Source organism: Lagopus leucura, unplaced genomic scaffold (genome assembly GCF_019238085.1).
Source record: "Lagopus leucura isolate 7727_CA_CO unplaced genomic scaffold, USGS_WTPT01 Super-Scaffold_702, whole genome shotgun sequence".
In the NCBI taxonomy this organism is placed as follows: domain Eukaryota; kingdom Metazoa; phylum Chordata; class Aves; order Galliformes; family Phasianidae; genus Lagopus; species Lagopus leucura.
The window spans coordinates 3,832,161-3,854,739 of NW_024962254.1; the positions used below are offsets into that span (position 1 = coordinate 3,832,161).

The 22,579-nt window shown below is 43.1% G+C and overlaps 1 protein-coding gene across 1 annotated transcript; it reads right to left on the bottom strand.

Moving 5' to 3' along the window:
• Positions 1 to 2,532: 2,532 nt before the first annotated feature.
• Positions 2,533 to 9,435, bottom strand: TMEM126A (transmembrane protein 126A). The gene is made up of 5 exons (XM_042862561.1): positions 9,356 to 9,435; positions 7,982 to 8,106; positions 4,716 to 4,909; positions 3,378 to 3,492; positions 2,533 to 2,825 (listed from the first exon to the last, which is right to left on the bottom strand). Exons 2-5 carry the CDS (start codon positions 8,095 to 8,097, stop codon positions 2,621 to 2,623), a joined length of 630 nt encoding a protein of 209 aa, XP_042718495.1. The 5' UTR covers positions 8,098 to 8,106; positions 9,356 to 9,435; the 3' UTR covers positions 2,533 to 2,620.
• Between the last annotated feature and the right edge of the window lie 13,144 nt (positions 9,436 to 22,579).

Consider the following 22,579-nt stretch of genomic DNA (forward strand, 5'->3'; position numbering starts at 1 on the left):
GGGTGAGTGTATGAAGTGTTACAGGGTTCTGAAGGGGCAGCATTTGTAAAGCTCCAGAGTGAGCCACGTGCTGCTGTGGACTTTGATTTCTATTATTCTTAAATGCATTATTTGTAAAGAGCACATTAAAGAAATGTGCTGGCTTTCAGCGCTGAACTGCCCAACTATACTAAATTTTCCAGTATTTCTTCACCCCAAGGTCACCTGGAGCTTATTTAGAGCGCAGTAAGAAGCAATTTCATTCTCAGTTCTCTTTTACAGACAGCACATTAACTTTTCTTCTGTTTTCTGAAGAGCTTAACAGCATCAGGAGGAACATCTACCTAACAACTGCCCACAGAACCTCTGTTCTCAAAAGCTAGCAAAGAGTTTCCCTGTGAGAATCAACAAGATTCTGTTTGTAGCATTCTATGTGTAAATGTTTCAAGGATTTGTTAGCTGTTGGGGATACTCAAATGGGTTGTGTTTAAAGAACGCCCTGTGTAAAACTGCACCTTGGCAGTGGTGGAGCCTGTGTTTTTTCATCCAACTGCTGTAGGATATAGAGAGCTGGAGAAATAACACTGCCTCTGCTCAATGGCAGGAAGGTGCCAGGAGCAGGACTTGATGCGGGGGGATGTGGAGTAGATGTAACATTGAGATTTGCCATCTGAAATGAAAAACGTACAAGATAAACACTAGAAAAGTACTAATTTTATCTTCATTTTTCTCTATAGCCAGTCCCTTGGTGTCCTTTTGGTAGAGTTCAGACTTAAACCCATCACAAGTCTATCAGTACAGGCTATTTATCAGGCATGTGATGTGTAGTCTGACTGCCTCCTTGCAGCTATGAAGGTAGCAGAAGGCATACAGATCAGACCCCAAGGAGTGTTGTTTTCCGTTTGTTGTACAGAATGCTCTCTACCTTCCGTCCTAAAATAAGAGTAGAGAACAGTTTGTCCTCACTGAACCCTTTAAAAACACAGCATGCATTTTGATTAGTTGGAGAATAATTACCACTTGAATTGACAGCAAAATAAAAACAGTGCATGGAATGGAAGGAGGTTTTGAATATCACCCATAGTGTGAGGGTCTGCCTTCCCTGTCAGCCAGATCTATGTAAACACTCAAGTAACCACCTCTGAACCATTCATTTTCTTAAAGACACCACTGCAAAGTAATAGCTTAAAATATCATTGTTCTTTTTTTTTGTCACAGGTAAGTGGTTCAGTGAGTTAAAGTCTGATGATACAACTCTTGGAAATACCATCGTTCACTGCCTAGTAAAATATTTGTGAGAATCACTAAAGTGGAGGATGATGAAGGTAAGGCTGGCCAAAATGTCCCCTTAGATGCAGGTCAGTGTGAGAACATAGGAATACTTCAGGCTAAGCAAAACTAAACCAACTTTGTGTAACAGCTGTTGCAGCTGCAGTGTCATTTTGTGCTTTGCCTGTACAAATAAGGCCACTGCTCCTGGTTACAGAGAAATAATGGCATGGTAGCGAGACTTTCTCACTATGATTCCTACTATGATTGTCCTGCTATAACAAGGAAACTAAACTAAACATGAAACTAAAATACAACCTTCATCAGTGTCCAACTTGGAATTTTTTAAGAAAGCCAGTTAGGGCTGAATTCTTAATATATAAATTACTGTTTGCATCTCTGGGGATAGTAGAATTTAAATAAAATGCATGTAGCTGCTGCTCAGTAACGATGTAGGTTTTACAAAGAAGACCATGCAGCACACTGAGATGATTGCTTCTGTAGAAAATCCTATTGTCTTTACTCAAAAAGATGTTAACACTGCTCCCAATGCAGACTCTTTGAAGAGCACTGCTTGCTGCTGGTCTCCAGCTGGAAATCAAGCCTCTAGAACATAGAGCTGTCAGGGTGAATACAGGCCTGACTCACAAAGAAAGCACTCTGAACCACTAACTTCTAACTAGAGGATGCTGAGGTACCACAGCAACAGCCCTTTGAGGCCTCTCAATGTAGTTCATTGCTTCAGGAGAAGACCAATTTAAAGGCAAACTGGTTGGAGGACAGTTTGTTCCAGATAGGCTTTTTTTGGTCCCAGTGTCAATGCATGTGCTGGGAATGCTCTGACATGAGCATCACTCCTGCCTGCTCTGTGATCGTGGTGCTCCCTGCAGCTTATAGCTGTACCCAGGTAACAGCCCAAACAAAATCTGTGACAGGAATTCTACTTCAGTGAAGTTCAGGGAGGAAAGTACTCAGATTTTCAGGAATCTCAAGGAAAAAAAAAAATTGCATGATTTGTTTTTAAATATCAGTGTTATCTGCATTATTGTAATATTATTAATTTTTTTTAATAAACTTACTTGCACATCTGTAAAATGCAGAATCACCACCAGCCAAACCGTAAGCACGCAATAAAAAAAATTACTTATTTTTCCCCATTTCCGAAGAAAACCACTTATTTTTATGGAGATGTTATCAAGGTATATATTCTGTGCCAGGCATGATGAAGAACTTAACTTACACTCAAGTTCAGGGTTGAAAAGAATGTCAGCACACAGTCTTAACTTGTTTTCTATTAGAAGAAGGACAGCAAGCACCAACTTCTTTGTTTATTACAATTTCTTATCCATGGAAACTGGAAAGTTGTTCAACTTCAGGCTTGTAACTCTTCAGGATCCCTGCCGGGCTTCATCTGCTCCAGTACTTTGACATACACTCCGTGATGTTTAGTGGCAAGAAAAGCTCCAGTCAGAACCTGTATAAGCACACCCAATCTCATCTTTCTAAAGACAGGCTGAGAAACTGAGAGCCAGAAGCGCAGTAAGTTCTCTTTCCCTGGCAAGGGAGATGAAGAGTACCTAAAAAAATCATAAACAGTGGTAAGAACTTATTTTACTTTCCTCCATCCAATTTAAGCATCGGTATTTACAGTCAATAAGAATACTTTGGGTAGATATTATTCTCTCCCTCCTCTCCTAAGTTCACCTGGTGGTACTGAAGTGCTGAGTTCTCCCTGTGGTTAAATGCTGTACAATCACACCTGCCAGGGAGTTTGGGTACTGAGCACTTCAGAAACATTCAGCTACTCAGCCAAACACCACTTTGAGGTGTGGGAAGCCTCAATTTAAAATGCCCACATGTATCACGCATAGCGTGCAAGGTTCCAAGCTAAACTCAAATGTTTTACAGTACTCTGGTTCAGTTTTGTAGATCTTTTTTTCCTGTTTGGAGGGTTGTGAGCATACCTCTTAGCAGCTTTTCCCTGTAATTAGATGACTGGTACAAATCACCTTTCACGCAGTAAAAGCCTCCAGGAGGATACTGCGTGCACAGACTAAAAATTCACACAGTTTAAACTGAGAGCTGGAAATATAACCAAATGTAACTCACTGCAGATTGATAAGACATACCTGGCTGCAAGGCTTCCGTTCACAGGGATAGCCATGAAAATAGGGTAGAGACCACCCACAACAGCACCTATTAATCCTCCTCTGACCATGGCACAGACTTGGCAGTCCAGCTCACCTGCAGGACAAACAAAGCATTTCACTGTCAATATCCACATAGCTCTATCATATTGTAAGCTGCACGCAACACAGAAACGGGCACTGTGCAGAAATGGCCAAGCTGTAAAGGCATTGATTTTAATTTTTATTTTTTTTCCCTTTTTTAAAAGCCCTCCTGTTGCTCCTCCTCTCGTTCCAGCTGTGATGGATAAACAACAGTGGGCACTAAGCACCAATAGCACTGCTCTGGCACTCCCCCTGCTCAGGACAGAGGGAGAAAATATGATGGAAAGAATGCTCTCAGAGTGATAAGGACAGGGAGTTCATTCATCATGTACCATCACAGGCACAACAGTCTCAGCATAAGGGAGATGAATGTAGCAGTGAGCAGTAAGGCAACAAACTAAGAGCACTGAGAGCCAAAAGCAAACTAAACATGATCCACAGGCAGCAGCTTCTGCCTGGGGCTGCTCCTCTGGGGGCTCTCCGTAGGCTGTGCCTCCTTCAAGCTTATCCACTGCTGCACCATGGGCTCTTCCATGGCTGCACGAGGAGATCTGCTCTGCATGGTGCCCATGGGCTGCAGGGAACAGCCTGCTCTACCAGCAGCCTCTCCCAGGCTGCAGGGAACACCTTTTCCATGCCTGAAAAACCTCTACACTGACTTTTGGGGCTGCAGGGCTGCTTCTCTCCTATTTCTCACTCCTGTCTCCCAGCTGCTGTTGCACAGATTTCTCCTCCCTTCAATCTACTCTCCCAGAGGTGCACACAGTGTTGCTCATAGCTCAGCTCTGCCCAGCAGGGGGTCCCTGTGGGAGCTGCTCTGACACAGGGGCATTGCTGGGCTCTGCCACTCCTGCAGCCCCCATTAACAAAACCTTGCCACATAAGCCCAGCACACTAACCTGCAGAGAATTTATCACTCTAAAATTGACCTTTTAATGAAATGGTACAGATAGTGAAAACCAAACTGCTTTGTTGGAGTTCAAATGCCAATTTCACATGACAGTAAAGTACTAAAAATCAGGGAGGTCTAACAGGAAAGAATTATGTACAAGTGAAAATACACATACCTCTCTCCCCCACTCACAACTTGAACAGCTCACTGCTGCCCAACATACTGCATCATGTTTTTGAAACCCTGCTTTACCAATCAAGGCTTTCAAGATTTGCAGAGAGGAACAGCTCATCCAGTGTTCAGCGTGCACAGGAAGCAAAGGCTTTTTGATAACAACAAATTACCTGAAAATAGAGGGCCACGCAGAAAAGCATCATAAACTGCCACTGTTGAAATAAATGGAATAACAGCCATTGGCAAAGCAGATATTATGGCAGCCTTTCTGACATTTAAGATCTTCCTGAAGTAATTATTTGCTGTTAAGCCACATAAGCTTGCATTTCCTGCAAGGAAGTATGATCCATGATTACAAAGGTTCCTGTAAAAAAATAATAAAAGAAGTCTATTTAGACAATGAGAAACATGAAATTGCTTTATCCAGTGCTACAGCTCATTTCTGAGTACTCTACAATAACAAGTCCAACATGCTACTTTTACAGAACCGGAGCTACTATTTTCCCCATCATGGCAGAGGGACTGGATTCTGCTATCATGTTTTTAACATACAGCTCAGAGCAGTGACTGATGGTGAAATGTATAATGTGGTGAGAGACAATCTTCATTTAATAGCTTGACAAACACTTCCTGCTGCATTCATCACAGCAGGTAGTGAAAGGGAGGAATGGAAACGTGCCAGTTTTACAGTCTGCAATTCATCCCACTTGCAGAGGGAAGTTGTGCATTCCTTATCAGTACGCCTGTCACAGTCAGTTGATCAGTGAAAATAATGCTCTGTTTGGGTTTCCACAAACCTAAACATTCCAAGAGTAACAGTTATTGCTAGGCAAAGCAATTCATGGAAAGGCACCTCAGTTCTGAGGCTATGCCAATAATGTTATGTTAAAAGTGTATTTTTAAGTGTGCCATAAATTGCATATAATGCTGAAAGCCACAAAGATAATCAAATGCTTCACCAATCACATTATGTATGCTAGGGCAAATGTCATACCTATCTGCAAAGTTACCAGATGTAACAATCTCTAAAGATTTAGCAGCTAATATGTTATTTTAAAAATGCACCTACTTAAAACTCTTCCACATTAAAATGGTCCAGAGGAGGGCCACTAAGATGATCAGAGGGCTGGAGCACCTCTCCTGTAAAGAAAGGTTGAGGGAAACTGGGCTTATTTAGCTTGGAGAAGGCTCCAGGGAGACCTTATTGTGGCCTTCCAATACTTGAAGGGAGTGTGCATATCTATCTATATAAACAGGAGGGGGAACACCTGTTTATGAGGGTGGATAGTGATAGGACAGGGGGAATGGTCTTAAACTGAGACAGGGAAGGTTTAGGTTAGATATTAGGGGGAAGTTCTTCACTCAGAGGGTGGTGAGGCACTGGAACAGTTTGAACAATTAGGCTGTGGATGCCCCATCCCTGGAGGCATTGAAGGCCAGGCTGGATGTGACTCTGGGCTGCCTGGTCTGGTGGTTGGTAACCCTGCACACAGCAGGGGGTTGGAACTGGATGAGCATTGTGGTCCTTTTCAACCCAGGCCATTCTATGATTCTATGACTAATGCTTAGAGTAACACTGAGCACTCATAAACCATATAAAACATTAGCAGATTTAAGTGCTGATTCTGCAAAGCTTTAACAACAAAAGCATCTGACAGTCAATGGCTCTGATTATTTCCATTTTGAACAGAACAGTACTTTCATTCCTGGTACATATCAGATTTTCAAACATGGACATATGCTATTCCCAATTCAGTTATGATGTTACACAGCACAGGAACCTACCTGGTCAAATATTGCTCCTGCTCTTATTTAGGAGTCACAGTGCATTTGTTTGTTTGCTTTAAGAGATGGACATATTTGCTTTCCAAATCACCATTCTCACAGTTCTGGATATCATTTAAGGACTGTCTGCAGAGCACAGCTTCTGGAAACCAGCCATTTTATTGCTCCATTTACAATCACAGGTAGTGAAATGCACGTGTGCATATGCATACGTGCAGAGCACTGAGATTAAAATTTATCAGTGTATTTGAAAATCCAATTAGAGCATAACAGCATAACAGGAGGAGCAGAATCTCATCAGTCTTACTGATGTACAGAATAGCTGCCCAGCACAAAAGGAAAGAAAGGGAGGACTGAAAAGTTTTTTCTGTACAGTTCAATATCAGCTCTCTGTTGTTAAAAACACAATCTGTGGTGAATATGAACTATCAGTTTGACCACAGCACACTTCCAGCTGTCAGTGATCCACCCAGTAGGGTATGCAAACTTCAAGGCCTGCTAAAGCAGCTTCAAATGAGGATAGAGGCCCCCACAACAGAACTGTGCCAGGGGAGGGTCAGGCTGGGTGTTAGAATAAGGCCCTACACCAGAGGGCACTGGGCATGGAACAGGCTGCCCAGGGCAGTGGACACAGCTCTGAGCTGTTGGAGCTCAAGGAGCATTTAGACAATGTGCTCAGGCATAGAGTTTGGGTTTTGAGTGGTCCTGTGTGGAACCAGGGCTTGGACTCAATGTGCCCCCTGTAACTTGAGATATCCTGCAATTGTTATGACAGCTATTTCCTTCCAAGGCCAGCAATCTCTAGGTACTGCATTGTCTATCAAGAATTACTTGCCTTCCACTTCTCAGTTCAGGGGAAGGAGACGTGTTTTAAGTTGTGTACAAGCACAGCAAATCCCACACAGAGCTACAACACTGTAATATGAGGGATAAAGCCTTGGTGTTAGCTTCTCTCACCTGGGTGAGGAGACTCTCTGCTACTAGCTGTAGCTTGCTCAGCCAGCAATTTAGTCCTATTAGTTTAAAAATAATAATAATTAAAAAAGCTGTTTGTTACTTTGAATTATTCAGACAAGATCTATGCAAGATACCTATATGTCAACCTGCTCAGGTCCAATCTGACTTTGCAATGAAATACATTATAAAACACCGGTGTCCGTGAAGCCCAGAGGCTATTCAGCTATTTGTGTGCTGCATAGTGCCCCTGCTGATGAGCCTGGCATATGGCTCTGGTCGATTTGTAAGCACCACCTGGCTTCCTCAGCCTCACCTTCCTGAAACAGGGAGCAGCACAGAATGAAATGCAGAAAGCAGCAGTGTGGTGCTCACTCCATTCTGGCCTTAGGCCAGCATTTCAGTTTCCTAGAAAATGCATGGCTGCATGAAGGCTCAGAGTCAGTCGGGGCTAATCAACCATCTCAGAACCTTAAGCACTGGGGAGCTCATGCCAGAAACCAACTGAGCAGGACCACTGAGACATAACCATATTTGAGGAATACAAAACAAGTTTTCTCGATAAGAAGAAGCTTCTCTGCAATTCAGTATTTTTGTAACTGTGAGGAGGTTTGCAATACAAAAGAAAGAGGAGAGAGAACAGTCTCCAAAAGACTTTAAACGTTTGATACAGTTCATTCATTTCAGCAGCACTTACTGATCTGATTTAGGAAGCTCATTCAACAACTTGTGTATGATTTCCACCCGCTTCACTCTTTCCAAATATAGTCTCCGCTGTGGAGAATCTAGTTCAAGAAATTCTCTTCCTGTCATTTTGAAGTCCTGAATCATAAGGAACAAAGGAATGTAATCAAAGTTACACACCCCCAGTATGCACCAAACGAACATTTGCATTCCTTTGCACTATGCAATCAGAAATGCATTTCCTATTTTTTGTGACAGCTATCAGATATAAAACATGCAATCCAGCTCCAGAAGTCTATGATATTTTCGACTGCATGAACCCTACTTGAGCTGCTTTTTTAGCAGGGGGTGTTGCAGATGGGGTTTGATGATGGTTTTGAGCCAACTTAAGTGCTCACTCTGATCACTCCCCAGACACCAGCTCCACAGCATCTTGCTGAACTCACACAGATGGAAACCACCTGGAGGCAATGAGGGATGATAGGGAATGGCCTTAAATTGCACCAGAGGAGGTTGAGCTTGGATATTAGGAGAAGTTTCTTCTCAGAAAGAGTGGTGAGGCATTGGAAAAGACTGCTCAGAGAGGGGATGGAGTCACCACCCCTGGAGGTGTTCAGGAAACATGGAGATGTGGCACTGAGGGATGTAGTTACTGGGCATAGTGGGGATGGGTTGGATATATACATATAACCATATTGTGTAAAGATTTAAAGTAATCATAATGATATCTACTCCCTGCTTTTACATGCCATCACTAATGGTTTTTTTTTTTTATTGGTGCTCCTAGTCAGAGACACCACATATCAAGTCAGAAAGCATGAAGTTTTTCATTAGGCATAGTATAGTAACTGAAAAGCTTTTTTAAGGTATTTTTCTGCAATGGATGGAGAATTACCCAAACTGAAGTTGTCCAGTTGCAAGTGGCTTAAGTTTATTGTCTAATTTGAAACGTATTTCAACTACAAGACTGTATCTTATCAACGATTATAAATACCTACAGCACAGGAGTCAAGGCACGGGGCCAAGCTCTATTCAGCTGTGCCCAGCAAAAGGACAAAGAGCAACGGGTACAAACTGGAACACAGGAAGTTCCATATGAAGGTGGAATATGAACAGGCTGCCCAGAGAGGGTCAGGGCTAGGGTTTGTGTGGTAAACGGCACACGTGAAAGGAAACACTGCGTCACCGGCCAGTCAGGGCCCCCAAGCAGCGCCGCACCGCCCGCTTCCCTCCATGGACTCCCAGCAGCCCACCCCCCCTACTGCCTTCCTCTCTCCACACCTTGGGTGTCCTCAAATCCCCAGGGCTTGACACTCAGCCGCAGGGTCTCAAAACTACCACCAAAACCCCACGACCACGCGTTGTCCCAGCCGCCCGCCCGACTCACCGCGCCGCCAGGCCCCGTCCTCACACCGCAGGCCCTCCCACCTCCACTACCCCCCCTATGGCCGCCACCATCTTGCCCGCGATCACGTGAGCGGCGGCTTCAAGACGCCGTCTCTGATTGGGCGTCCCCCGGGCGGCGCAGCACGGCGGCATCCGATTGGCTGCTTTGTGTGGCGGGCGGGGGGTCAGCGGCCGGCCCGGCGCGCGTTGCTAGGGGTGGCGGATGGCGGCGGCGATTCCTCCATGGAGACGGAGCTGAACGGGACCCGGCAGCCGGCGGCCCGGACGCGGGGACTCCCCCTAGCGGAGCGCGGAGCCTTCCATGGGGGAGGTCCAGTTCTCGGGGTAACCCGCTGACGCCCCTACCCTCACCCGGCCCCTTGGCCTCAGGCCCCTCGCCCTCTTCCCGACCTCTCCTCAGCCCCCGCCCGCTCCCCTTCGCCTTCCTCCTCCGCTTCGTGCTGCGTTGCCCGTCCGACCCCGCCTGCATCCCTCCTCCATCCCCTCAGCCCTGTCCCCCTGCGATCTGAGGGAAATTGTCTTCTCCCCTATCCATCCCAGCCTTCACCGCTCCAAAAAGCACCAGGCAGCCCCTTTCAGAGCTGGAGAAGCGAGGGGTTGGGAAGGCGGGACGGGCGGATATCTGGTGATGCTCATCCCCCTTCACGCGTTCAGTTTCCATCTCCTAAAGGAGAAGATCCGAAGCCAAAGCCCTGTGCGTGCGTCCCGGCTCCCTGTGTGGGAAAGGAGAGCTCTCAGAGCCTGCCCACCTTTTCCATAGCTTTTTCCTAAGGAGATAGATGAGAAAAATCTATTCCTGTTCTGTGTCTCTCTTTTTGTTTTTCCAGAAAAAGGGGGGAGAGAAAGAGAGAGAGAGGCTCGCGTCCATGCCAACCAGCTGCGCTTCTGAGTGGGAAACTCTGGACTGATCTAATGGCTGGCTCTTTCTTTCAGTGATCCTTCATTATCTCTGAAAATGAACCTTTTGTGAAGCTCTTCTCCTCATTCTCATTATCCCTCTTTGACGAGGCGGCTGCTGCGAGAAGGAAGAAATGGCACAAAGTAAATGACTCCGGTACAAAGCGATCGGCTTTGCCAGAGTGCCCAGTGAGCAGCACTGTCACTTTAATAATTCCAGGTCGAGGGATTGCTTTCCTCCTTTTCAATCCTCTCTTTTAATACATGGGAGGATCAGAGGGACGTTAAAGACCGTAAGGCTGGGTGGCTTGCAGATAATAAAAATGAAAGTGACTGGCCGGTGATTTCTATTGGGTAAGAGGGTGATATTGGAAGGCTGTTGTCTGGTGAGGAAAAAGGGACCTTTTCAGTCTGCTGTGTGATCGATGCATAGCTAGCAAAATCCGTTCAAGAAGTGAAAGAAGTTTAAAGAGTCGCTTTGGATTGCTTTTTGTCTTGCTCCTTATTTGGATTATTTGGGAGTTTTTGTCCTGCAAATAACATGTTCTTGAACATGTACAGGTGGAGCATTAAGACAGCTGCCTAGAGATGGACTGTGCCTTAATTGTATTACTTAAAATCTTTTAATTTTCAAACTTTGCTGCCGGAAGAGGAGTTGCAATAGGGTTTTTGTATTGTCAAGGAGCATTTTCTCTTGTATTTTTATAGAGTCAAATATATTTTAAAGAAATTGAAAGCATCTCTTAAACATCTGAAAAGCTTTTTTTCCCCCTTTTTTTCTTATTTTTGGGAAACATCGGAAATCCAATACAAGAAAAAACAGCAAGTATTGCTGGAAATGAAGACTGAAGTTGCATTTCCTAACTGAACTGTAAAAGTGTTTTGCACTAGATAGCCAGTTCCTGATCTCGCAGTGCTCCATCGTTAATACCTGTAAATAAGTGCTTGCAACCAGATTCAGAAGTAGGAAGAAGAATGCCAGTCAAGAAGAAAGGTGGGCTATGAAGCTTCCTATCTCATTTTGCATCTCCATTATGTTAGGTTGTTGATTTCTGCTACTTATAGTTTGAAATTAAAAGAGCTTTGCTGGGGGATTGAAATTGTTTCTCTTCAGCGCTGAAAATGGGAGGAAAATCTGTGCGCTTTGCAGCAGGAATGTTTAAATGGCAAAGTTTTAAATGTGTGCTGTCAAATTTGGCCTTAAGTTTTTATTTTGTGAATATCGGCCCTCAGAGATCTTGAACAGGCACCAAGGGGAGAGCTTGGTGTTTGTTGTTGTGAGGAGCCTCTCTTACAAACATGACTACTTTTCAGATCATGGCTTTAATCTGTTCTCTATTCTTTATGTGTTTGGCGGGTTAAAGATCAGCCATCAGTAGCAGGGTAAGCAAATAACTAAACAAAATTTCAGTGCTATTTTTAAATAAAAGTTCCAGTGTTGTGTTTTGAAGAAGATTTGAATGTGTTTTTTTTTTTTTTTCTTTAATTAATTTTGGTTTGCATTTCTTAATCCATTATACAAGTGATGTATCTATGATTGTAGTATGTTGCAAAGTCTGTAATCAGAGCAAGTATAAAGCAGCTTTGGAAAATGTGCTTTCCAGTGTTCAGACAAGAACTGGGGCAAATTCATATTCTGAAAGCACTTGTGGACCTTGGGTTGTGTTTGGCTCCCTGCAAACGTGGTACCTGTTTGAAGTTTCAGAAGGTGCCAGTAGGATAAATGACAAGTGAGCCTTTCCTATGCAGCCCAGCTCTCCAGCTGTCCTTGGAGTTGATACGTCCCTGGGTTTAACTCAAAACTGGGGGGGGGGAGGAACAAAAAGTGAACATTTGACAGCAGGAAAGGGGATGTAATTAATGTGATTTCTCATTATTTTCCCTCTAGATAATACACCCTCAGTGTCAGTTATGAGTTAACATTTACCGTGTAAATAGTAATAAAAGCACATGATTGCTGGCAGTGTTTTCAAACTAATAACAATGAATGAGATGTTGTGATTCTGTTTTAATAGATGACAGTGCAGAAACAAATTTTCAAACCTGAACAAATTTTTCAAACCTGAATGGATCATCATCAATTCATGGAATTACTTAGAATTGTATGTAGTAATGATGGGAATGTATGTGGAGGAGTATCATTCTTAATTCATACTGCTGTGCTGCAGGCACATCACCCTAACGTACTGTGAGGGCTTGCCTGCTATACATGTTCACAGATGGAGAAGTATGACTGCCTTCTTGGTTATTATGTTGACTTTGAAACAGATGATTGACACTGAGGATATCTCTGTGCCTGATGTTTTGCTGCATTTCAGTTTCAGAATAGTTGCTGCAGGATTCTGGGGGGTGAAATCATAGGGGCTCCATTATGCAGGAGATTAGATTGGTAATCTAATCTGGCCTTAAAAATCAGTGCATTTCTTGTTTGTTTCTAGACAAGTCTGTTTCAGTCTGAATGGACATCAAGGCTTTAATTTCCCCTTCTGTCACAGAATCACAGGATGGCTTGTGTTAGAAGGGACCTCAAAGACCATCTGGTTCCAATCCCCTGCCCAGTGAGAATACATGCTTTGACAGCTTCTAAATACAATCTCAAGAGACAGAAACGGCCACTGAAAGACTTTGTATTATTATATAGACTCATAGAATGATAGAATGGCCTGGGTTGAAAAGGACCACAATGCTCATCCAGTTCCAACCCCCTGCTATGTGCAGGGTCACCAGCCACCAGACCAGGCTGCCCTGAGCCACATCCAGCCTGGCCTTGAATGCCTCCAGGGATGGGGCATCCACAGCCTCCTTGGGCAACCTGTTCCAGTGTGTCACCACCCTCTGGATGAAAAACTTCCTCCTAAAATCTAACATAAACCTTCCCTGTCTTAGTTTAAAACCATTCCCCCTTGTCCTGTCACTATTGGCATACTGAAGTTGCCAGTGTGAATGTATCTGAGTATTACAAATGTATTTAAGCATGCAGGATTACAAATGTTAGTGAATCGGCAGCTTTACTGTTAGCTTGTGTGACATAATTTATGGCATTTTTGGCAAAAATTAAGCCTAAGTCCATGCAATAGAGTTCCTAAATGTAATTAAATCTTTCTGAACACTTTATACATACTATCAAAAAAAAAACAAAAAACAACCAAAAACCAAACAAAAAACCCAACTATCTGCTTTTGTTACAAGTAATCCATACTATTCCTATGGCCAAAGGAGATTGAGTGTGTTTTCCCTGTTTTCTGTTCCCATTTGGACCTTATGTCCAACTTGTTTCCACCTTCTGCTGATGATTTATTTTCCCTTTCTGGTCGTAAGTATTTGGGAGTTCACGTCTTCTGTCTCCCTCTCCCATGCCATCTGTAGACATCTCAATGGGACACTGAGTGCTTCTAGGCTGTGCAAAATCATGCACTGCAATAGCAGCAATAGAATAGAGGGACCATCCCTCTGCATTTCAGAACTTCTTTAGGTGCTACTATTTTGAATTTGATCAAAATATTCTCCTAAAATTGGTAGTCCTGGCCTGTTTAGGCAGGAAAAATCATTTAATTGTAACAAAATTTATAATTTAGAGGAAGCACTGATTTCTTATGTACATGGAGAAAAGGACTTGCTGCTGATTCTGATCGTGTTTATGTCAATTTGTGATTGCCCTTGTCTGACGAGCTGGAGTGACATGATTTTCTCTTCTCAGCTTACTCTGGAGGGAAACAGGGCTTTCACAGATAAACTAGTGTATGTTTAAATGCAACTGTTCATTAAATACTTAAGGAATTTCGTGAGGAAAGCTTTGCTTCAAAATGAAGTAGTACTGACACCCAGAAGAATCTTGTTAAGCCAGGATAGCTTCTCAAACAGTTTTTACATTTCTCCTCCTCCTCCCTCCCAGAGTTTCTTAGCCCTTTTGATTTTTGATAACCCTAAGGCACTGTATTTAGACTTGCAAGTGCATGAGTGTTGGTTTCATGCACAAAATACGGAAATATGGTAAAATGTTACTGCAACTCCTTCACATCTTTCACAGTGACAGAAAGAGCAAAGTAGATCCATGCTCCTCTATGAAGGTGAGACCAGATTCCAGTCTTGAACCCTGCTTGCAATTGACATGGATGTGGCAGAGACCCCAGCATAGATTCATTAAGGTTGGAAAACACTTTTAAAATCACCGAGTCCAACCATCAACCCATCCCCACCATGGCCACAAACCATGTCCTGCAGTGCTATCAGAGGAGAATTTTTTTCCTAACATCCAAGCTGAACCTCCCCTGGCTCAAATTAAGGCCATTACCTCTCCTCCTATCGCTGTTACCCGGGAGAAGAGGCCAGCCCCCACCTCACCACCACCTCCTGTCAGACATTTAAGGTCTCCCCCGAGCCTCCTCTTCTCTGAACTAAACCTCTAGATGCTTGGCTGCACATAGAAAGGCATTCTGGTTCTTTTTGGCCTATGATAATTTATATTTCATCATACCTCTTGTATAAGGAAATGCTTTCAAGGACGTATTAAGGCAACCAACAGGAAGAATTAAAAAGCATTGATCTGATCCTCAGTGGACTACAGCTGCCATTTAGGAGAATCTGATAGATGTGCTTTAGGAAATGCTGAATATACAGTGATAATGCTAATTTTACATGTCTGGTCTGTTGAAGAGGTCTAAAAACAACTGAGCAGGAATTCTTAAAGCAAAATATATTATGGGCCAGGAAATTTAGCTTCTGTTAATGTACTGAAGTTCTTTGTGCACTATGTTTCTTTTTAAATAACAACATTTTAATTTAAAATTGTAACTTTGGGTGCTCAGAAGTGTTAGTGGACACAGTTGCAGTCTCCTTACAGCCTACTAAGCAGGAAACCCAGTGATATTGAAGTAGGGGATTTTTGTTTCCCTTTTCCTTCTAGTAAGTATTACAGGCTGTTTGTCATTTCAGCTGCTGAATAAATGTTCTCAAATAAGTACATGGCTAAAAAGCCACCTTTTTCATCTTAGTTATCACAGTGAATTGATGGGAAGCAGTGCAAAGATGAAGGCTAGCTTTACAGGCTGGGGAAAGAACAGTTTTCCAAGAGTGGGACATGTAGCAGAAAATTGCTCTCTAAGGTTTGTAGAGGGAGCACAGGGTAGCCACACTGACCCATGTGGCTCAGTGAGATGATGCTCAGCCTCTCCTTTAAATTTTAGTGGGAGGAAAAAAAATCTCATTTTCTGAGGTCCTCAAGACCTCTGACGTGTGTTCTGTGAGTGCTATAAATTAACAGCATTCATTATTTTTACGGTGAAAAGTGATATAAATTCTTGTACTGTTAGTCACTAGAATTGGAAGCGACCATACTGTTGATAGAAACAAGAGGCAGCTGTGCATCCTCTCCTCAGTTCCTGTTAAATGCATATTGCATTCAGTGGAAGCAATGTTGTCTTGCATGATAAGCACATTTTTTTTCCTTCTCAGCCTCCCTTCTTTCCTTCTGAATTTGTTCCAGATGGCAAAGTTAGATGGGAGAGGGTGACCATGGGGGGAAAAAGCTGAATTTGTACCTGGTTGCCAAATATGATATAAGGGAATTCATCCCAGAAATAACCAGGGCTGCCTTGGAAGCTATTGGAGAGGGTCCAGAGGAGAGCCACAAAGATGATCAGAGGGCTGGAGCACCTCCCCTATGAAGACAGGCTGAGGGAGCTGGGCTTGTTCAGCCTGGAGAAGTCTGCAGGTCATTGCAGCCTTTCAGTACCTAAAGGGAGCCTACAAATAAGAGGGGAGTCAACTCTTTGAAAGGGTTGATAACAGCAGGACAAGGGGAAATGGTTTTAAGTTGAGGGAGGGAAGATTTAGGTTGGATGTCAGGGGGAAGTTCTTTACTCAGAGAGTGGTGAGGTGCTGGAACAGCTGCCCAGAGAGGTTGTGGATGCCCCATCCCTGGAGGTGTTCAAGGTTGGATGGGGCCCTGGGCAGCCTGGTCTGGTATTAAATCAGGGTTGGTGGCCCTGAGTGTGGCAGGGGGGTTGGAGATTCATGATCCTTGAGGTCCCTTCCAACCCAAGCCATTCTATGATTCTGTGACCTGAGGGGTGACAACAGTACTAACCAACATCACTGCAGCATCCTGGAGCAATTCCAGTCTCCTTCCAGCTGATTTCTTGGTGTTGTGCACTACACTTCTGCACTTGCAGATGGATGCATGCTAAGCTGTGCTTTAAAAAAAAAAGTAAAAATCCCACCACAAGTAACCCAAAGAGATTTACAGATGTAATTGCCAAACGTTCTGAACATAGTTTGCTGTTGTTGCCCAGAGGGGATGTGTTTTGTTCATCAGCTCAGAGTCTCTACTCATACAAACGTTCTGGGTAAATGTGAGCTCATACTGTGTGTTTTAGTAATAAATAAAAGCACAATGTCATTCCATTCTGTTCCACTTTATGTCAGTGTTACTGGATTAGATCTGAATTTTCTTAATTCCACATTGTTTTCTTTCATGTGAAACAATAATTCTGTTGTATGAGTTTGGAAGTCCTTTATTCAGGAACAGACTCCTTTCTGTTTGCTTTCTGCCTCATTCCAGTTCTCACATTTATGTTAATTTTGATTTTGAATGTTCTTTTAAAGCGAAAACTTACACAGCAGCTGCATGGTGTAACTCCTGGTTTTCACTCTTACAACTATACATCAAGTTCCACTAGTCTTGTGTATGACATATAACTGCATTGTAAGCTCTGCAAGCAGGGCTCTTGAATTTTATTTTCTGTGTCTGTTAAACTTTGTGAAGGTGCCTTTGTTTTACTGCACAAATAAGAGGATTTCATTGGGTGTTACATCATTTTGGGGTGTGTGGCTTCGTTTTCATTCTGTCTTCCTATTTACATCACTGATTTTTACACTTAGATTCGAACACTGCAACACTTGAAAGGCAGACATGAGAAGCTCAGGTGAAGCTAATTACACTTGTTGGGTTTTTCTAATTCTAGAACAGTTTCAGGGCTCCAGAACCTGTTCATTTTAGAAGCTGAGACATTAACAGTCTGTGTAGCCCACAAACAGGCCCCACATTACCTTCAATGTAGCTAGGAAAAAAAGAGCTCACTTGGAAATGGGACTGGCCCAAATGGAGTCAGCAGCTGATAACAGCAGCTAAACCCTTCAGCTGCCCTATCAGCTGCTGAACCCTTCTGCAGTCCCTAAAAAGAAGTGACCTAGTAGACACCAGGTCCCAGAATGAGCCAACAGTGAGGAATAAGTGGACTCTTCCTTGTTATAAAGATAAAATGGTGATACAGAAAACAAACAGATTATGCACTAATTATTAAATTCTGGAGAGTTGATTGTAGTTTTACAGGAGGAGGTGAGTAAGGGAAGGGTGTCTGTGGGGTTGCAGGGTAAGCTATTCCCATCTGCTCAGATGGAGCTTGGGGCACTAGGAATGCAGCTCTGGTTGCAAGGTGCTTTTCCTTCAGCAGAAGTGCTGGAGAAAAATCTGGTTTTAAGGTGAGCCAGTCCCTACCTGATCTTTATATAGTTATCCTGTTCCTTATGTACATTTAGTCAAGTTTAAAGGACTATATTTAAAACTTAAAAAAAAAATGTGAAAGTAGTGGTTAAACAGAACAGATGTATGGTTATGTGTTGTAAAACCAAGTGTGAAGATACTCAGACAGCAAGCTTTCATTGCAGCTAATCAGCACTGAAAACTGAATTTGTTCTTCAGACCCATAAAGTCTGATTCTTAACGAACGTGCTAAAAAAACAACAACAACAAAAGGATCTCAAGCATTCTTTTATTGCATTTATGTTCATGCTGTGTTTCATAAATCTGACAGTCCTGTTCAGCTTCGTCCACCACTCTGTGTTCTGTGGCACTTCTCGGTCTTCAGTCAGGGTTTAGAAACTGTGCTTTAAGAGAAGTTTAATTCCAGAAGAGAGAATAAAAGGCTTTGGAAATGTAAACTATGTACCAAATTTGCAAGGACTGGAACTGGTTAGCCTGGAAAGGAGAATAAGCAGGGGAAGGATGTGACAAGTCACACTGCATAGAACAGGCTACAAAGGGAGCGATGGTTTGTTTTCTACATTGGCATCTGGAGGACAAGAAGTAAGTTGTCCTAAATTATAATAAAAAAGATGGAAATTATATAGCAAAAAATAAAAATAAATAAATATATAAGTATCAATTGCATCGTTAAGTGCTGAAATTAGCTGCTGTGGACATTGCAGGAGGTTAGCAGTGAAGTTAGGTCCTGCCCAGCAGGGAGGTAGATAGAAAAGCCCTAATGGGGCTCCTCCAGGCTCTACGTATCTGCAATTTCCATTTCTCAGAGCATCCGGCTGACAGATCGCAGTGTAACTCCTGCCCTTCTCAGCAATCTCACTTGCAGAGCGTTTAGCCCTGTTCCTTGCATCATTTTCACAAATCAATATTCTGGGAGAAGAGGCTGCTGTGCAGTTTCTGCCATCTGATTGCTGCCTTTTGCTCTGACTGTTTGGTACACGGAGAGCTGCAGGAAACACAACTGCATGTTAACACAGCTTGGTGCAGAGCTCCTGACCTCCTTCGAGTCCAATCTCGCTTGGTGTTTGGATGTTTTAGCATAGCTGTGTGTGCAGTGTTGCTCTGTTCTGTGCTGTTGTACTTGCACAGCAATTCTTGCTAAAAATCTGAGCCGTATCTTGGCTGCTAAAAGCATCAAGGTCTGAAATGGTACCTCTTCACAACTAACCTGCTCCTAGATTTATGTTTTGCAGGAAGACAGAGAATTCACCAAGGCTAAGGTTAATTTCAGAAGGTTATGCTTCTTTATACATTTAATGGAGAGTGATTGGTTTCTCAGTAGGGTGACTCAGAGCAAAAACTTAACTTTACATCTCATTCCTTGAGAGAGAGTCTCTCTGCTGACTCACATTTAATCTTCATAGCCCTGTGGCAGCTGCCCCGGCTGCTTCCTAGAAGCTGAAACCACTGCAATAAGCCTGCCTGGTAATGACTCGAGTAATTAACCCCCCTTTTTCTGTCCCCCTGGTTCCCTTAGTAGGACAGTAGATGGGTTTACTTGCCACGCACACTCCCAAGGACTGTTATTTTTAACCCCTTTACTTGTTTGTTGGGAGTGCTCAGCACATTGGTGATAGTATATTTCTCAGATACATCATATCTTATGTTTCCTTGAGGTTGCATAACCCATATGGTGAGGATTTATTAAAGCTCTGTTGCAGCTATGGAGGGCCGGAGCTGCTGAGGGATTTCTAGTTTGTACAGAGCCATCTATTCCCCATCCACTGTCCCTCTGTGCAATCTGGTAGATTTTTTTGTGCATCTCGTTTGTGTAGGTATATGTATTAATATAATTATTGCCATTTCTATACTATTTCTCGAGGCTTTTGCAGCATTATAACCTGCAATTTGAATTTGAAAATGCAGTCTCCTGTAGGAGTTCTGAAGCCCAGGCCTGTGCACAGAGCATGGTGTTCTAATAGGATTCATTCCTTTGTGCTTGCTGTTGTGTGTGGAAATGAAGAAAGGTAAATGAGTGGCTGATGGCTGAGGCTTGGATCAGACCCAGGGATATCTGGAACTTAAAAGAAAATATTGCATGCCCTCTCTTTGATCTATGAGAACTCATTTCAAAATTTTGAGGTCTCCAGAGCACAGGATCAAATTGAGATCTCAAAATGACAGAGGTAAGGGCATGGTGTTTGCTCAGACCTCTTGGCTGTTCTGCTCATCTAAAGAAGGGTTTGGATTCCTAAGTAGAAGTAGTTTTGGAGACCGTTTTCATTTAAAGTTATTGAAGTTCACTGTGAATATTTCCTTGCACTCCTCAGTGCTCTGATTACATTTCTCACTTCTATTTTGGCTGCTGCCTTTTTCCTCCCCCATTTTTCATGCCTTTTCCAGCTTTACTGCCCTACATTTTCCCAATTCTGATTCCCCAAAAACTGGAAAGAGTCTCTTGAAATATGCGGGCATGTTTTTTGTTTTTTTAAAGTCACCTATGCTAAGGTGACTTTGCAAATCAGAAGTAATTAAAATCCCCTTTTGGAAAGGTAGTGGAAACAATTAAAAATGAAAAATTGAAGTAAAAAATCCCTTTATTTTATCAACTCAGCTCGACTTCAACAGCTCTCACTGAGGAAATAATAATAATGTTTAATTATTTTAAGTCAACACTGTTTACTCCCAAAATCTTGTAGTTCATAGAGTCACAAAGTCACTGAATATTGCCAGGTGGTGGAGACCCAGGAGGAGGCCAACTACTGACTGCATGCAAGGCTGGCCAAAATTCAACTCTTTGAAAGCCTAGTTAATAGCAGGACAAAGGGAAATGGTTTTACGTTGAGGGAGGGAAGATTTAGGTTGGATGTCAGGGGGAAGTTCTTTACTCAGAGAATGGTGAGGTGCTGGAGCCCAGAGAGGCTGTGGAAGCCCCGTCCCTGGACGTGTTCAAGGCCAGGTTGGATGGGGCCCTGGGCAGCCTGGGCTGGTATTAAATGTGGAGGTTGGTGACCCTGCGTGTGGCAGGGGGTTGGAGATTCATGATCCTTGAGGTCCCTTCCAACCCAAGCCATTCTATGGTTCAACCCATGTTTGATGCTAATAAGGGCAAATAAATGCAAATGTGATACTAAACTTATTGAGAAACTATTTGAGGTTCTGAGCAAATCTGGTGCTCTCTGGGTGTCAGTGGTCACTTGACACTGCCTTGTGATGCAGAGTGTTTTTTCCATCTGACTGCAATCTCTTGCATGTAGAAGGCTGAATTTTCCAGTCCCTAATAAGTTTGGCATCGTTTTTGCTCTTACTTTCTCTCAATTTTTTTAAACTGTCTTGTTTCATAGCAGGAATTAGAAGCAGCAGCAGCTCCCAGGAGGTTTGCGGGTATTCAAAGCACTGCAGTTTTTCTAAAATAATGATTGGTATTGGCTAGTATGCTGTTGTTATGGTTTTGTGGCGGCCAGGAGGACATGTAGGAGATTGAAAATAGGAGCATGACAACATTTCTTTGAATTCTGGGTGGATTCTGTCTTCTCTTTTTTAGGTCATCACTGTTCAGCATACGCTGGTTTGTGTTTTGAGAGTGGAGCTTCTCAACAGCTGGTTCTGAATCAGTTTTCTCTTTCTCGTGTAGCTTCAATTAATCATGTTAATCAAATATTTTCTGATTTAATTAGTGAAATTCATAGTTATTCCTGAATTAGCTTCAAAAAGAACTGGGGCTGTTCAGTCTGGGAGACCTGAGAGCAGCTTTTCTGTATCTGAAGAGGTAAAAGACTGTAAAAAAGAATGGGACAGACTGTATAAGGGTGTGTGGTGGTAGGACAAGAGGAAAAGGTTTGAAACTAAAAGAGAGAAGATTCAGACTGGACATAAGGAAGAGGGTTACTACAGTAAGGGTGGTGGTGAGGAACTGGAACATGTTGCACAGAGGGGTGGTGGATGCCCCATTCCCAGAGTCACTCAAGGTCAGGTTGGATGGGGCTCTGAGCACCTGATGGAGCTGTGGGTGCCCCTGTTCATTGCAGGGGAGCTGCTTCAGAGGAGGGGCAGGTGGGGGTCAGGGAAAGGTTCTGCCCCACAGGGTGATGGGCATGGAACAACTGCCCATGGCAGTGGACACGGCCCCAAGCTGTCAGAGCTCAGGGAGCATCTGGACACCACTGTCAGACATTGGGTTTGTATTTAGGGTGGTCCTGTGCTGAGCTTGGGGTTCAACTCGATGGCCTTTGTGGGTCCCTCTCAACTGAGGGTGCTCCGTAATTCTGTGCCAGGCATTTCTAAACACACCGTAGAGCTTGTTCCTTTGTGGTGCTGCAGCTGTGGGGTTGGTCATACCAATATAAAGTACTTATATAATAATGATTCTGATTTCACAGCATTTGTGTGCTTTTTTTGCTGAGCAGCTGTATGAGTGTCCTCACAAACACACTGGCAATGTACCTGCATCATGCAAGCACGTAACTCAGTACTGGTGTACAAAATTCCATTAAGATTTCCAGTCCCCTATACACTAATTTATCCAAAAGTGGAGTGCCCACCTGTTACATTTTCAGTGAACAAACTGAAACTCAATTTTTTCAGTATCTCCTTGCCTGTATGGACTTTCAGTGGTTCTAAAATCAAGCTGTAAATAGCAAGAACATGGCAAAGATCCTGAATCAAACCAGAAGATAAAGGAAATGTCTAATTCCAGGTAGTAATTAGCATTGTATGTGGCATGCAGATCTCAGATATGGACCCTGAGGCATAACTAAGGTAGAATTGATTTTTACATCACTATATCAAAGTAAATGATAAAGAAAATTAATTACGGAATTTCCTTTC